Consider the following 16,136-nt stretch of genomic DNA (forward strand, 5'->3'; position numbering starts at 1 on the left):
AGTGACTGAATACAAGACGTCTCTTAAATAGGACTGCTTTGGGGGTTCTGTACTATGTAATGTGTGTTTCAACTGAATTACTCATTTTGAGAGGAGAAGAAGAAAAATTCATTGTTGAGGGAAGGGATAACATTTTCCCCAAAATGAAATGGATGATCCAGGTGATTATAAGCAGAGTGTTCAGTGAAAAATAGCACAAGTAGTATTGGGCATTTTCATGTTCAAGAGCCAAGTATTAAATTTTAATTATTTAATTTAATTTAAATTAATTTGCATCACTTTCTGGAGTCATTATGATGACTCTGTTTTGTGGGGGATGGGAGAGAAGAGGTCTGGTAGCTGGTTGTCTGTTTACTCACTTCACTCTGTGCATTCCTTAACCCCCACTTTACAAAAACTCATCCATGCAATATTTGCAGACTATGCCAGAAGCCTGAAGACTCTGGGGTTTAAACAGGCTGCCACTTTATTTGCCTCAAAAGCGGGACCAGCTGGTAAAGATCTATTGAATGAACTTGAACAGCTGAAAGAAGAAGAATGACAGCTCTTAAGCGAACCACTAAAACCTGAGATTTCCCATCAGATGTAGTCATCAGTGAAGTAACTCTTTTAAAAGACAATGAAGGTGGCTTCTTTATGGTGAAAAATACAGTTTGGTCACAGTAGAAATTGGAAATGCTGAATGTCATCTGTGGACAGAATTTTCTCCTAATTTGTAGAGATAATGAGTTAAGGAAATGTCTGCATTTCTCTTAAACCAAAATTCAAGTGCTCATAATAACTTTTAGCTACTTAAGGTAAAGAAATGATTCCTCTTCTGGTGTCTTTGAATGAAAAGTACAGAGCCAGGAGCAGTCCAACATTTTGCAACCCCCATGCACCCATATCACATGATCTGACATTTCCAGCAGAATCTCTTGCAATGATGCAGATGATATTGGGACTCAGTCCTGCACTCTAGCATCCTCTGTGGCTTTGTGAAAGGGAGCATACATTTCAGTTTGTACACTGCTTCACTCGCTCTGCTAAATATATCACTGCTTCAAGCAACATCTAAGCAGCTTGCTCACTTGATACTGGAGATGACCTGGTATTTCATCTCAAAGTGAGCATCTTCAAAAAGGGGGAGACTCTTTCACCCAAAAGCACAGGAGCTATGCAATTCCCAGAGCTTGTCTGACCATTTTTCCTTACCAGTTGAGGAAAAGCTTGGACAGGATTCCGTTTTAAAGCATGATCTCTGTCTATGTCTTCCTTCACCCCACATGACTAGTAAGCCCTGCTGTGGACTTGCTTGCTGCCACTTGGATGAGAAAATGTGTGATGGGATCCTGCATGAGCTTTAGCACCTTGTTGGGATGCTTCCCAAGCATTGTCAGACAAGCTCTGGAATTTCCCAAGTTCTTGCTGTGAAGGAGCCCAGCAAGAGACATAGATGAAATTTCAAGTGGACTTGAATAAAAAACATATGAACCCTGCCGGATCAGACCAAAGACCTACCATCTGGCCCAGCATCCTGTTTTCCACAGTGGTCAACCAGATGCCTATGGGAAGCCCACAAGCAGGGCATGAGTGCAAAAGTCCATTTCATGCTGGACGTTTATGCAGAAGTCCCCTCATGCTGCCTCTGATTCTGGAGGTTGTATATGGTTATCGTGACTCCTGGTCATAATAGCTTTACCCTCCTTTTGTCCGATCCTCCTTTAAAGCTGCTCATTTTGCAAATAAAACTAAAAATGAGAGTATGCTCTCATGTACATTTTACTGAGCTCTCTTGGCTATTTTAAATAAACCTATAATCCTAACCTAGTTTAAATGAAACCGAGGTTAAACTTCTGCCAGTTGCATAATGTTGTTTTCTGTTGGGAACTGGGATGGGGGCCCTTTTTCAGAGCCACATTTCCCTGTGGGGGCAGCCTTGTGTGGCCTGCATGCCAGTGGTTGGTGGGGCCCAAGGCCCGTAGTAGGTGGAGCAACAAATAAAACTCTTACCTTCTGTAGTGCAGTCTACATTGCAGTCGTGTGAAAGCCCCACTCCAGCTCTTCTGTCCTTGATCCTACAAGCAAGAAACATTATCAAAGTTCAAGGGCTCTTTTTTCGAATTTTTTATGTGTGTTTTCTTTACAGACTATATAAATTTTATGAAATAAATTCCCACCAGACAAAACCACTCAAGGTAGCAGGCCAGTGAGGGTCTTGGCCTGAGGAAACCTCTAAGGGCCAGAGAGGCTTAGGGGACACATTCAACCTACAGCTTGTAGGTTTAGGAAGAAAGCACACTTCTATTATTCTAATTCTTTATTTCTCAATTTGTATATTGGGCATTATGTGTGTGTTTAATTGCACGCTCAAATACATTCTGATCACGGCCTGGTCTCTCTGTGTTGAGGCTGCCATCCCATTCTGTATACATTAAAGCTTTATTAATGAAAAATAATGTATATTTTTAAATATTTTATGCAGCGTTTCTCCTCCAGAAAATCAGCATGGGTTTTCATCATCACTGTGGCACAATATATATGGCTTCCTGAATCGCTTTGGTTCCACGGAGGTATCTATGGGTTCTGTTTTTATAAGTATGCATCTTCAATGGAAGGAAGCACACAAAAGTTTCCTCCTTTTCGACTGATGATCTAATCTAATATAATGGGTATACTGTGCTTAAAATGTATAGCTGCAGTACAGTACCAAATTCCATGATGCACTCACTCATTCTTAGAGCAGAAAAAGGTGTTATCACTTTGGGACAGCTTCCCCCTACATCATTCTTGATAGTAGGAGATAGTCGTAAATAGTAGTAAATCATTCAGTGAGAGCAAATGTATATTTCACAAGCAAGCACCCTATGGGTGGGGATGGAGAGTCAGAAATGAGCAAACACATGAAGACTTTATAAAACTACAGCCTTGGGAGGAAGATTCCCTACCTACATGGGCTTCATAATAATAAAATAGTAATGCAGAGTACAAGAAAACAGGGGGAAAATGCACATTTGGGATTTGGTTATTTAAACTTGCCCATATTATTTTGTTCATTGTGTTAATTATAAGGGTGTATTGTCAGGATCTATTTGCATTCCATGATTTTATAATTTCACTTATGACTTGCACTTAGAAATGGGTTCTAGGTCTTCAAACACAACTTTGTTTGCCAGTTTAAACAAATCAGTTAATTGTGCAATACTGATGGATTGATGTGAAACCAGTGTTTCTGCTTTGGATCACAGCAACCACACAGACGGCTGCATTGCCTTTAACAGCTAATGCCACTTTGGCACAGCGAAGGGCGAAATGAAATATCTTACCAAAGGAAGAACAACAAAATGACCCCTTTTCAAGTTCTCGTGAGAGAAATGCTCATGTTGGTTGGATTTTCGACTTCTCTGGGAACTGGATTATTGGTTTCTGGCAATGTGTAATGTGCACTGAACTGTGGATTCATTTAACTGTATTTTGAATGTCTCCTTTGACTCCTTTTCATACAGATTGCTTCATAGGATCTGTGCAGTAGAGGATATTCTGATGCCGCCTCTTTCATCAAGTTGTGATTTCAAAATTGTTAGAATTTTAGACTGAGAATAGTCTTACTCATATCCTCAGACTTCTTGAAATACAGGGAGTCTTTGCAATGGTTGAAAGGCTGTTGTGGTTAACAAGGCTGTTTGAGTGGCCTGCCTTCTGTGCTAGTGCTAAACAGTAGTGTTAGCCACTTGAAGACATCCTAAAACTATGCTAGGTACTATATACCATGGCTAAGTAGAGATCTGTTCAAAACCCATTTATGATGTCTGGAAGCAAAATGGCCATAAGCTGTAGAAATGTATGAAGATGCTTGCTTACAGATATTCTCAGCCTGCAAGACCTATCCCATTCATTCACTGTATCTGACAGGAATTGTAAAAGTCTGGGTGGAGGGATATCACTAATTTCGACTGAAGCATCAGATCTGTGGGCATCTCCTTCCACATGCATGAAAATGCTGTGTTCATTGGAATTAATAGGGCAGCTCACAGGAGAAATACCTCTATCAGAAAAAACACAGGTCTAGGATATGATGACTGCATTTTTATTTCTTTGGTTCACAGTGACATCCCCCCCCCCCAAAAAAAATAATCTATTTTTTTGTATTGCGGGTCAAGTTATCTCTTAGAAATACTGGCTGGGGGAAAAACATGATTATATGTTATTTGTGCTCATGAAAGCTGGTCAATTCAAAATAGTGCTTGTTGAGTGAATAATGTTCAGAAAACTGATTATCCTGATTTTGATAATTTACTCATTTGCTAGCGGTTTGTCAATATTCATAATTTTTGTAGTCTATTTTTTCCATATATCTTCCAGTCTCTTAAATTTGCTTTCCCTTTCTTTTCTCCTCCTTATGAAAGACATGTCCCTCTTTTTAGGACGCCTGTAAGAAACCCTTTTTAATTCAATTGACACACAATTACTTAAAGTTGCTCAGTAGTCTCCAAATTTGTGGACTTATTATTATAATGTCTTGAAGTGTTCTAGACATCTTCCTCAACACATTTCACTTGTCACAATATGCATTCCTTTTAGACAATACAGGAAGTGTGCAACTCCTGCCAACTCACTTTGGAAACACCTCGCGGGGTTTTGTGTGGTTTTTTTTAAAGTGTGCTACTGTCACATCACTGCATTCAGTGTCCGTGTCCCCTTGCAAGCTGTAGACAAAAACTTGAAGTGGGATACAGGAAGGAGGTGCTAAACATAATATTGCATTGAAAGTCAACACAGCAATGTCCTGGTCCATTGGTAAAGAGAGAACATGTAATAACTTGGCCTTGGGTAAATTCACAACAGAACTGGCTTGAGGCTTTAACTTTTAGGCTAAGTCACATAACATACTGCCAGCCATGCTCTCAGTAGGCTCCATCATTAAGACATGTATAGCAGCAGCAGTCTTTTTGTAAAAACAAGGCTGTGCATTTGCCACTCTAGAATTTCACAATAGTGATAGTTAATATTTTTTAAATCAGTACCATCATGTTTGGAAATCGTTGACGTTGAGAGAAGTCTTACTTACAGTGGGTTTATGTGCTCCACAGCATGATCTGGTGCATGTTTACTCAGATGTAAGCCCCACTGTGTTCAGCTAGGTCTACTCCCAACTAAATATGCACAGCATTACAGCCTTAAAGTTTGTATATTTTTCACAATATGAATTACCCCGTCAATTCATTGTACAAAGATGGAACAAATCATTGTAAAATGCTTTTTGTTGTTAAGTCATGGAAAAGTTACTAAAATTTAGTTTCAAAATCAGTTAAGCGTGTTGTAATCCTAGAAATTGTGGGTGTACCCTGATATTGCACAGAGGTACTTAGTGAAAGTGTCATTCACATCACTGTGCCATAAGCTTTGGTGTGTTATATCTGTTTTCGTCCATCTGTAAGCCATTGGCTGAGTTGCTGTGGTACCACAGATGCAGGAAACTGTCAACACAGTGTTGACAAGCAATGTTCTTCCTCAAAGAAAGAGATCAGTTTGGGAGAAAGCATACAGAGGCTAGGGACAGGAGCAAACAGGGAAGCTTTAGAACTGGAAAGTGCACAAACTACTTAAAACATAAGAATCAATTGGAATTTTTCTCCCTTCTACAATGGCTACATTGAACTCTCTTGCTGCCCCTGGTGGTGTGCAAAAGGTATAGCAGGTGGGGAAAATCATTATTAACAATTCAGTTGCCTGGCCACATGGATCATATGAAAATGAGCTTTCATGTACTAAATACTTTACACTTTCCTTTATGCCCAAATATATGCTGGCAGCATGTAATCACTCCCTTTTCTTCAAAATAAGTGGATAAAATTCATAACTGCAAGCGAGAGGGTTCTGTTGCTATGAAATGTAAATAGAGATTCCTCCGAAGGCAGGCTGGTGACAGGTTAAGTCATTCTTTTCTATTTCAATTATGCTTCACCTTTGATCTATTGGTTCTGACAAGCTGCCATAAGATTACTCTTCCTCACTGCAGATCTTGGTGGGAGCAAAGTATGGGAGGAAATATGTATCCAGATGAGGCTGAAATGTGATCAGACATATGAACACTGCTTGCAATGGAAAGAACTGACCTTTCTCAGTTCTTACATAGTGCGGAGCTGTCTTGAGTAACCCATGATGTGTTGTGTTACAGTTAGATTGGATGAAATGGAATGGCCAGATACTAAATTTAAAAATTAAATACCTCTCTTTCAAATCAGAACCAGTGAAGGCAGTGAATGTCCTGTGTGAGTGTCTGGAGGCGGTTGGAGGTTGGATGGCGGCTAACAGATTGAGGTTGAATCCTGACAAGACAGAAGTACTGTTTGTGGGAGACAGGAGGCGGGCAGGTGGGGGGGGACTCCCTGGTCCTGAATGGGGTAACTGTGCCCCTGAAGGACCAGGTCCGCAGCCTGAGAGTCATTTTGGACTCACAGCTGTCCATGGAGGCACAGGTTAATTCTGTGTCCAGGGCAGCTGTTTACCAGCTCCATCTGGTACGCAGGCTGAAACCCTACCTGCCCGCGGACTGTCTCGTCAGAGTGGTGCATGCTCTAGTTATCTCTCGCTTGGACTACTGCAATGCGCTCTATGTGGGGTTACCTTTGGAGGTGACCCGGAAACTACAGTTAATCCAGAATGCGGCAGCTAAACTGGTGACTGGGAGCAGCCGCCGAGACCATATAACACCGGTCTTGAAAGACCTGCATTGGCTCCCAGTACGTTTCCAAGCACAATTCAAAGTGTTGGTGCTGACCTTTAAAGCCCTAAACGGCCTCAGTCCAGTATACCTGAAGGAGCATTTCCACCCCCATCGTTCTGCCTGGACACTGAGGTCCAGTGCCGAGGGCCTTCTGGCAGTTCCCTCGCTGTGAGAAGCCAAGTTACAGGGAACCAGGCAGAGGGCCTTCTTGGTAGTGGCACCCGCCCTGTGGAACACCCTCCCACCAGATGTCAAAAGGAAAAACAACTACCAGACTTTTAGAGGACATCTGAAGGCAGCCCTGTTTAGGGAAGCTTTTAATCTTTAAGAAATTAGTGTATTTTAATATTTCTGTTGGAAGCCGCCCAGAGTGGCTATAAACACTATAAAAACTATAAACACATGCTGAAAAGGTCTTTGTGCCAGGCTTATGCAGGCAATAGTTAATGGTCTCTAATTTTATTTTTTTTATTTTAAAAAAACTTAGAGATTATAAACTTTGATTTTTATGATATAGTGACATACTAATATTTCTATAAAGAAGTACAAGTAACATGTTGGGAACAGCACAATGTTTAGCATGTTACTGAACTTAATGGGACCTGGTGGCAGCACGCACTTAAACCTTACAAATGAAAATCTAGTTCCCAATGTATTGAGATAATGAGAGCTGTAAGAATACTTGCATTCGGTACCCTTAGTAGGAATGGTAAATGTCAGCCTTCATTTTAGAGGCCTCAGAGTGCGTGGAGAAGTGTAAGTCGTCCCCCCAAAAATGGATTAATACGTAGCTGAGAGAAAAGGTTTCCAGACCCCCCCTCCCCCAGGAGAGACTTTTTTCTGACAGAGCTGTTAGACAGTGCAACGGACTCCCTCAGGAGGTGGAGAACTAAACTGTATTAAAATAATAACTGGTTCTAAGTTCTTGCATGGAACAAAAAAGCAAGAGCGGCTCAACTTTGGTTGATGAAATCCGAGGACTAGTGATGCGGAAAGAGCTGTTCTGCAAGAGCCACCCCTTATGTTTCCTCTGAATTATTTCCTGCTACCAGCTTGTCTTCCATTCAGACCTCTCATTATCTCGTTATAGTCAAATTAATTGCAATGGCTGTTCTTAAATGTTGTTGTTCCTACTTTGCAAAACCACAAGCATCCTTCTTAAGGAACAATCTAAGCCATTCATGACAACATCCAACAGGCATTTCATCAGCAGGGCTCATTTTATCCTTTGTTTTATTTTTTTCTTTTCTTTTTAACAGAGCCTTCCAGACTCGGAGGAAGTAATTTGCCAGATCAGTGTTCTTTTGCTCTTGTTTTCATGGCTATGCCCCCCGCCCACCTTTCCTCTCGGGCACTTCTTATCCCTAACATGAGACACAGGCACTAAACAAACTTGCTCTTGTTTGACTCACTTCGACTGGGTTCCCTGACCTGGAACTTGGCCAAGGCAGACTACATAATGTAAAGATATGAACCCGCGAGGCATAAAAGCCAGGAAGTGAGCTACAAAGGCTTCCAAAAATACAGTGGGTATACCTTACTAATTTGGCCTGCCTCCCATTCCTCTATCACACATCCTATGCTGTAAAGCAGTCAATGCCCAAAGCCCCAGGCCAATGTATGCTGCGATCCACACCCAGAGCTGCTGCTCAAGGCAAGAACGTGTAAACTAACAGAGCTGTTCCCCCATTCAAACAAATGGGGAAGCTTAAGCATGCACATCATCAGGGGTCCTGTGCCCATCAGGAATCCTTTGACTATGGTGCCTGTGAGATCTCTGGTTTAGAGCTACCCTTTTTATTTTCGTTCGTTTCCTTCTAAGACCAAGCTGAATACCACAAAATGCCCATTTTCGATTGCCCTTGGCAGAACCGTTCAAATGCACACCTCCTCTCCTCTCCACCCCCAGTAAGGCAGCAATTGAGATGCTGCCTTTTCCAGTTAAGGAATCAATCTATAAATTATTCCTGTGTCCAGATAGCTTGATACACATGTCACTCACTTCACTGGAATGCATTGTTCTGAGGCTGGAATTGTACGCTTAGTATGCTTGCTTCAGTTCCATAGAAGACTTTTGCCAAACAATAACTCACCATGTGCAAGATTTAGAGATACCATGAAACTGCATTTCCCCCCTGCATAGCTAATAGTCTGAATTCTTATTTGTACATCACAGCCACGAAAGGGCTGCGCAAGTAGAAAGGGTGGTGACTTGTGCTAGCTTCCCCATGTTTAGGGGTAACTTAGTCAGCACCAATGGATCCAGAAGTACCCCCAATCTGTGTGTACCCGATCCTTCAGAGGGAGTGTAAATCCCATGAAGAGCAGGCAACCTCCAATCCATCTGGTCTAGGGAACCACACACTAACAGTGCTTCAGTCTTATCTAGATTGAGCTTCATTATATTGAATGCCATCCAGTCCATTACCGAGGCAAGACAATGGTCCAGCACTTCCACTCCCATCCCAGGGATGGAAGTTCAAACTTTCCTCTTATTCTCTTTCCTCCCTAAACGGCCTCGGCCCAGTATATCCGAAGGAGCATCTCCACCCCCATCATTCAGCCCAGACACTGAGGTCCAGCACTGAGGACCTTCTGGCGGTTCCCTCACTGCAAGAAGTGAGGTTACAGGGAACCAACCAGGCCTTCTCGGTAGTGGCTGGGGAAGTAGTGGCTGGGGAAACCCAGACAGGTGGGTGGGGTATAAATAATAAATTATTATTATATTATGATATGACCTTTGATTATTGCTTCCCTGTTCTGTTGCAGGTATGAATTTACTGTTTTAAGACAAAAATGAAGAAAACAATATAGCAATCTTGTTTTGATAATTTCTTATGTTTGTGACTTGTCTTGTGCCCTACTTTGTAGCAGAAGGAATGTTATCTGTAAATGAAATAAATGTGTTACATTATATTTTAGATTACATAATGATAATATCATTAGGAAAGATGGTACTGTTCCGTTACCTTCTGACACCTAGCACAATGTAGGTGCTGACTGACTCTTCTTTAGAATAAATGTTTTCCTTTCTACTCCTGTGCATATGATATTTACTGTTCAAAATAGTTGCTTTCAATGAAATGCCCTAACCTGTAAATGATAACCATAGCTCCTTTAGTAAAGACAGTCACAGACATTCTTACATATTTAATCCAGCAGAGTGCAGCAGAGATCAGGGAATCATAATATGGAATACTTAATTATATCATGTAATAGTGATTGTTGTGGGGAACAGAAACAAGCTCAGTAGTTATTTTAATCTAAAAGTGTGCTTAATGATATGGCAGCCCCAATATTACATTTTAGCAGAATAGCAGCAGTGTTGTGGCTTTTCGTGGAAAAATAACTATTTAAAATTAGAATGATATGCATATGGCAATTTGCATTTGGGAAAAAATTAGTTTGCATCAGAAAAATTGCTGGTGCCCTAGAATAATTTAATTAACTTGTTTGTTTTAATAGAAAAAAATTCCTTCAGTAGCACCTTTTTCTATTTTTTTCTTTTTTTCTATTTTGCTTCGACTCAGACCAACACGGCTACCTACCTGTAACTAGAACTATTGTTTGTTTGACTTTGTATTTAGTAAACAAAGCTAAATTGTTTGAAACTGCCAATTTTGCCTAATATTGTGTTTGCAGTTGGAAACCATTCATTGATACTAAAGAACTTATGAAATCGGGAGGGAAATATTTTGAAAAATATAGCAGTAGAAAATGTTCTGCCCCCTATCACTTGATAAAATATTTTCTTGAAAATCCTGCTTTTTTGTTTAACTGTCTTGAAAGGTAAAAATCCTATTGCTCTGCAAAGAGAAAGCAGAGACTACTTTTTCTTAAAACTGTGGAAATAATTCAGAATGAAATGATCTGATTCAAGTAGTTTAATGTGAACTGGTGGATTATTGGAGAACATTTGGTTTTCCATGAGACCTCTGTAACATCCTGTCAAAATTCTGAGGACAGATATGTTAAAAGCATAGATGATGAATGCATTTGGCTCAAAAGTAGTCAACAAACAGTGGTTTCTTGATTCCAGAGTGAAAAGCAAACTATGGTACTTAAAAAACCATCTGACCTAGGCTTGAAGACCCTATCTAGAACTTGAAATGTGTGTTACTTAGATCAGTTTACATATCTTACTGACAGAAGAAAGGAGGGCATGGAAAATTTATGACAGGAAAGACTTGGCGTGTCAGAGTTTTGAAAGCACAGATCAACAAACTTGCTCGTACATGTTTGTGTGTTCTTTCCCCCTCTCAACTTCTGGTGAATTGTTGCTCCAGAGACTGATTTTACAGATTTAAACCTTTTCAATAAGCTATGACAAGGTAAGAGCCTAAGTGACCTCAGGTGAAAGAGACCGGTTACTGCTGGGAGATATATTTGTTCAATAAATCATCATTTCAACAGCCAGGTTGCTTTAACTTTGCCAGCCCTTACATCACCTGTTAAGAATGCTGCCTTGGCTGCGGAAAGTCATGTTTGAGAGAAATTCAAAATGCTGGGGCTGTCCTTTTCTTCCTGTCCGTTTCAGCATACAGTGTATTATTTAAGGCCTGGAGTAAGAAGCCATAACAGGATGCAGAGAAGCTCATTTAGGAGTGCTGCTAGGCAGCAGCACCTTAAAGCATTCCACCGTAAAGTCATTAGGGGACCACATTTCGCTTACAGTTTGCATGATGCTTCTCTCTGTGTGTCATTTGAGCTCTCTGTGTTTCTCTTAAACGAGAACCAACTGGGGAGAAAGCCACAGCACCGGGATGAAGAAGAGAAAATCTCCAACATTGCTTTGGAAATTTCACAATCAAAAGCACATTTTAGAAGCCCAGCCACTGACAGTGTGAACTAAAATAGGAAACATATGACATAGGGAACATGACAGCTCAAAAGAGAAAGTTGAACGTTGTGACTATTTCATTATTTGTCTTCAAACAGTCTAGAGCAGCCTCCTCCAATAGAAGGCCTTTCAGATGGTGTGGTTTACAACCCTCACCAACCCCAGCCAGCATGGCCACGGACAACCTGAGTTCAAATCCGCGCTCACCCCGTGTAGTCAGCTGATGGGAACCAAAGTGCAAAACAGCTGAGGGCGCCCGGTTGGGGAAGGCAGATGCTCTCTCTCTCTCTCTCTCTCTCTCTCTCTCTCTCTCTCTCTCTCTCTCTCTCTCTCTCTCTCTCTCAAACTGTCCTAGAACTGCTCATAACTTTTTAAAAAAGATTATTTTGCCAATACATAAATCTAGTCACTAACTAAAGACTGTGCCACCAGCTTTTTGCCAATGCATGCTTGTACACGAGGAGCCGCACGTCTTGAGTGAGAGCTGAGCAGCAGGGGCAGTACTGGAAAATCTTCCTTCCAATGCTTGCCATATGTCCTCTTTTCCCAGGATGCATCCTCTTTTTCATGGGTAACCAAAGTGAGAGTAGTCATAGCGATCCATAGTTAAAAGTAGAAGTTGGCAAATGTGTCCTCTCTTTTGCTCTTCAAAATACGGTGACCCTATTAGGTGAACAGAGCTGGCTTTAAACAGGGGAGATGAAAGTTCAGATCTGCACTCACCTGATGTCAGCTACAGAATACCGGCATTAAACTATGGAGGCAGAATTAGGGGCATGTGACCAGTTCGATCGCACTTGGTGCAGAGCCTCAGGGGTGCTGCAGGGGTCTACAACTATTATGTAGAATGGAGTACGAGAGGCGGGGGTGCCGATTTTTGGCGTCACACAGGGCACTGCTGAAATTTGAGACCCTAAGGTCTGGCACTGCAGACTAGATCAGGTATGGGGAAGCTCACTCCCTTCATGCTTCTCTATGTGGTCCTTGAAGTCCTCCCCAGGCTACACCCCATACTGGTCCTGCTTTGCACCCTTGTATTTTTGCCTGAATCCTTTGTGTATAGACAGTAGACTACATTGGATTTGATTGATAAATGGCTTGAGCTGTTATAGAGCAGCTTCCTGGGTTCTTTATACTCTAAAGGCATCAGATTCATTTGCGTTTACACTCCATCAGAGTGTAGCTGTACAGAGCAACAAGATAAAAAGTAAAAACACATAAGAAGCATAGACAACGTAAAATGGCAACTCGTTCTACTTTCTGATGCAAAAGAGAGAGTGAGGAGTAGGGTGCCCCTAAGTTAGTGGTGGGACTACACATTGAAGGGATCACTTTGAGAGTTAATATGAGCACATAGATGAATGGTTTTGTTAGCTGAGAAAGACAGTACGTGTGGAAGTGGTATCAAAATACAAGGCTGTGCTAATATTTATACAGCTGTAGTATAAACAACCCCCTGTCCTTATGTTCCAGGTCAAATAACTTTTTGGGTCATGTCCTTATCTTTTAAATATCTATTTTGGCATAAAATAAATTCCCCTAAAAATCTTGAAATGACACAAGATGGCAGTGTTTCAGAGCATTGCTTGAGTAGGATGCTATAGCTCCAGGTTTTGGGTTGTTGTTGTTTTTTTAGATGTCCATTTCAGAAAATCCTCTCTGTTCAAGCGACCTGGGATACAGCTTAGCTTGATCATGGAGGTTTGTATAAACAGAACATTTCACCAGTGTATGCTGCATAATTGAGACTTGTGGGCACCGGCAGGGTGCGATTGTGACAGGCTGTAGCCCATTTTGGTCAAATGGCCCCAGGTTGTTTCGATGCCCTACAGCAGCTTTCCCCGGATCTGTGCTCCTCCAAATGTTGGACTCAGCTCCAAAGAGCAAGGTCACTTCTCAGGGATGATATCAGTTGTAGTCCAGCATCAATATGGAGTGCACTAGGTTGGGGTAGACCAGTGATGGCAAACCTATGACACGTGTGTCAGACGTGACATGCAGAGCCCTCACTGCTGGCACACGCCTCATCGGCCCATTCACACTGTTGTTGTTGGTCCCCCCCCAATTTGTTCTCCCGCTCCTCCTATGTTAGAGCTTGTCTCCACTACAGCTTGTCTCCGCTGTTGCTGGTGGCCAGAGATTGGTTTTTAACCCTTTCTGTGCTGTTTTTCTGCCGCTTTGGCAGACTATGATTGGGTGTAACAGTGTTCATTTTTTAACCCGTTCTGTGCTGGGGTTTTTTGGCGCTTTGGCAGACTATGTCGGTGCTGCGTGTTAGTTCCAGTGAAGGTATTATTCGTCATTTATTTCTGTTCTCTTTCCCCCCCCCAAAAAAAAGCGCAGCAGCTTTGGGGCACCCTCCCCAAAAAAGCAAAGCAACTTTTGCACCCCCCAAAAAACCTCCAAAACTTTGGTCAGCAGCTCCCCCCCAAAAAGCTCAACAACTCTGGGCACTTTGTGATAAAGAAGGGGTTTTTGGTTTGGTTTGGTTTGGTTAAATAATTAGGTTTTGGTTTATTAAATACAGTTACCGGTATATATACAATTATACATTTTTTTTATTTAAACTATAAATATCGTGATATTATGGTTTTTTTCTCGAAGTGACACACCATCCGAGTTATGCTTGGTTTTTTGGCGAATTTTGACACACCAAGCTCAAAAGATTGCCCATCACTGGGGTAGACTGACCTAGAGACATAAATATGCAAACATGCTAGTACTTATGTTCCTGCATTTGTAAACTGAATCCCAAGGAATGAAAATCTCTTCAGGAAATTAGTAGTTCCACCAAGGGACAAGGGAACAGTTGATCTGAGAAAGATGTGCTTAATTGCCTCACTGTCCCTGCATGCTACAGGCCACCCTTGTGATGCCCATGCATATAATATGACTGAAAGTCATTAAGTGAGTGATTTTTCCATCCATCATTAACTTGTAACTAAACAGCATTGATTGTTTTTTTCTTACGAAAACCTAAAACCTTTTATTCCCCTCTCATATGTATTGCCATCAGTTCATTTTATTTGCTACTTTCTTTACAGCATATGCTACCCAAAGGCATCAGAGCAAGTTATAACAGTTAATGTAGATCATAAAATATGAAATATACTATCTAAACTTGCCCAATGATTTATTCTTGGCCACTAAATGCCATCTAAAAGAAAATTATTGTATGCAATTTCTGCTTGGGCCACAAGTTTGTACTTTTTTCAGTCTTCGGGGAAAGGCTATTCTTCACTTGTGGAACAGCTATTAAGAAACCTCGCTATAAACCTTTCTTCTATATACATATATCTCTTCTATATACATATATTTTCATGTGTGGGGAAGGGAAGCTATGTCCCCCCCCCCACTTTTTTTTTTTAAAAAAAACCTCTCAGCCTTCCCTGACAATGTAGTGTCCATGCAAAGAAATTTGCTGGGAAATTTCAAGTCTCACCCCAACACATATACCCAGTCTTTTTGCAATCCCATTTAAAAATGTGTCTCTGTAAATATCATGGGCATCTATTTATTAGCATTCGTAACATCGCAATAGATCAGAAACACAATTCCCCTCCCCTCTCTCTCGCACTCAATACCAGTACAGCTTTTGTCTATGTTTAATATTTTCTCTCGCGTAAAAATATAGCCTATATTTAAAAGGTTAGTCAAAAAATCTTAAGGTTGTAGTGTTCCTACAACCTCTCCACTTGCCAGAATGTGCATCTTACATTACAAGACTCCTGCTATTATTTTATGAGTACTGTATTTCACATCTTTCAAAAATATTTTCATTGCTCATCTGTTTAATTCGCCACTTTGGTGTGCATTTAACCTAACTTCAAAGTAGAAAAATAGTTTGTCCTAGTCATTGAATGAGGATGGGAAAATCACACTGTTTGTAGTGGAACGAGAAGCAGTACAAATAATGGCTATGTGAGTTTTAGGGCTTGCCGAGAAGCAGTTCCACATCATAACGTGCCATGGAAATGCCCACATAGACCTTAGTAGCCATTGTAGTCTTCTGGCTCAGATCATTTAGGGCTTTTAAGGGGAGATCCAGAACCTTGAATTGGGCTCAAAAACAGACAATGGGGTTTGTAAAATATTGTTCCATGCCACCCTGATCTCTGAGTGGTTCCGGGCACTTTCTCAGGGCTCACATTTCCTTTGGGAAATGAGGAACAGAAGAGACTGTGGTGTCTTTAGGATATATTGTTTACACATATATACAACCTGATCCTACAATGGAGGGCTTCACGGCATTAAGACGTTGTTCTCCCTCTCTCTTTCCAGCTTGCTGCTTTGCTTCCAGGTAATGCCACTGCCACTTTAAACTCTGGCTTCATCCTTCTAAAGATGAGCTGGGGGAAGGGGACCAGACCTTCTCACACAGAGCTCCTTTCCATTGTTTCCCTTAATGGCCCATCACCCAGGCTATCACGTCAACACAGAAAGCTATCTTGGCTTCCATTTTAACACTTGCTGGATCCAGTGGTTAGAAGGGCCTAACATACAGCCTACTCCCCCCCCCCAAAACACAACAATATCATTGATGGGCTCTAATCTGCAGTCTAGCTACTGAATTCTGCATAAGATGTACTT

The 16,136-nt window shown here is 41.3% G+C and overlaps 1 protein-coding gene across 2 annotated transcripts in view; it reads left to right on the forward strand.

The window, feature by feature from the left end:
* Nucleotides 1-11,720, forward strand: part of WDR11 (WD repeat domain 11) — a 68,190-nt gene extending 56,470 nt beyond the window's left edge. The window contains exon 29 of one of the 2 annotated variants that reach the window (XM_035137577.2): nucleotides 393-11,716. In XM_035137577.2, coding sequence (XP_034993468.2) covers nucleotides 393-541 — 149 coding nt within the window. In that variant the 3' untranslated portion in view covers nucleotides 542-11,716. Of the gene's footprint in view, nucleotides 1-392 lie in introns of both variants that reach the window. The other variant, XM_035137578.2, reaches the window with a different exon arrangement.
* Nucleotides 11,721-16,136: the final 4,416 nt, after the last annotated feature.

Source organism: Zootoca vivipara, chromosome 5, assembly GCF_963506605.1.
Source record: "Zootoca vivipara chromosome 5, rZooViv1.1, whole genome shotgun sequence".
Lineage (NCBI taxonomy): Eukaryota > Metazoa > Chordata > Lepidosauria > Squamata > Lacertidae > Zootoca > Zootoca vivipara.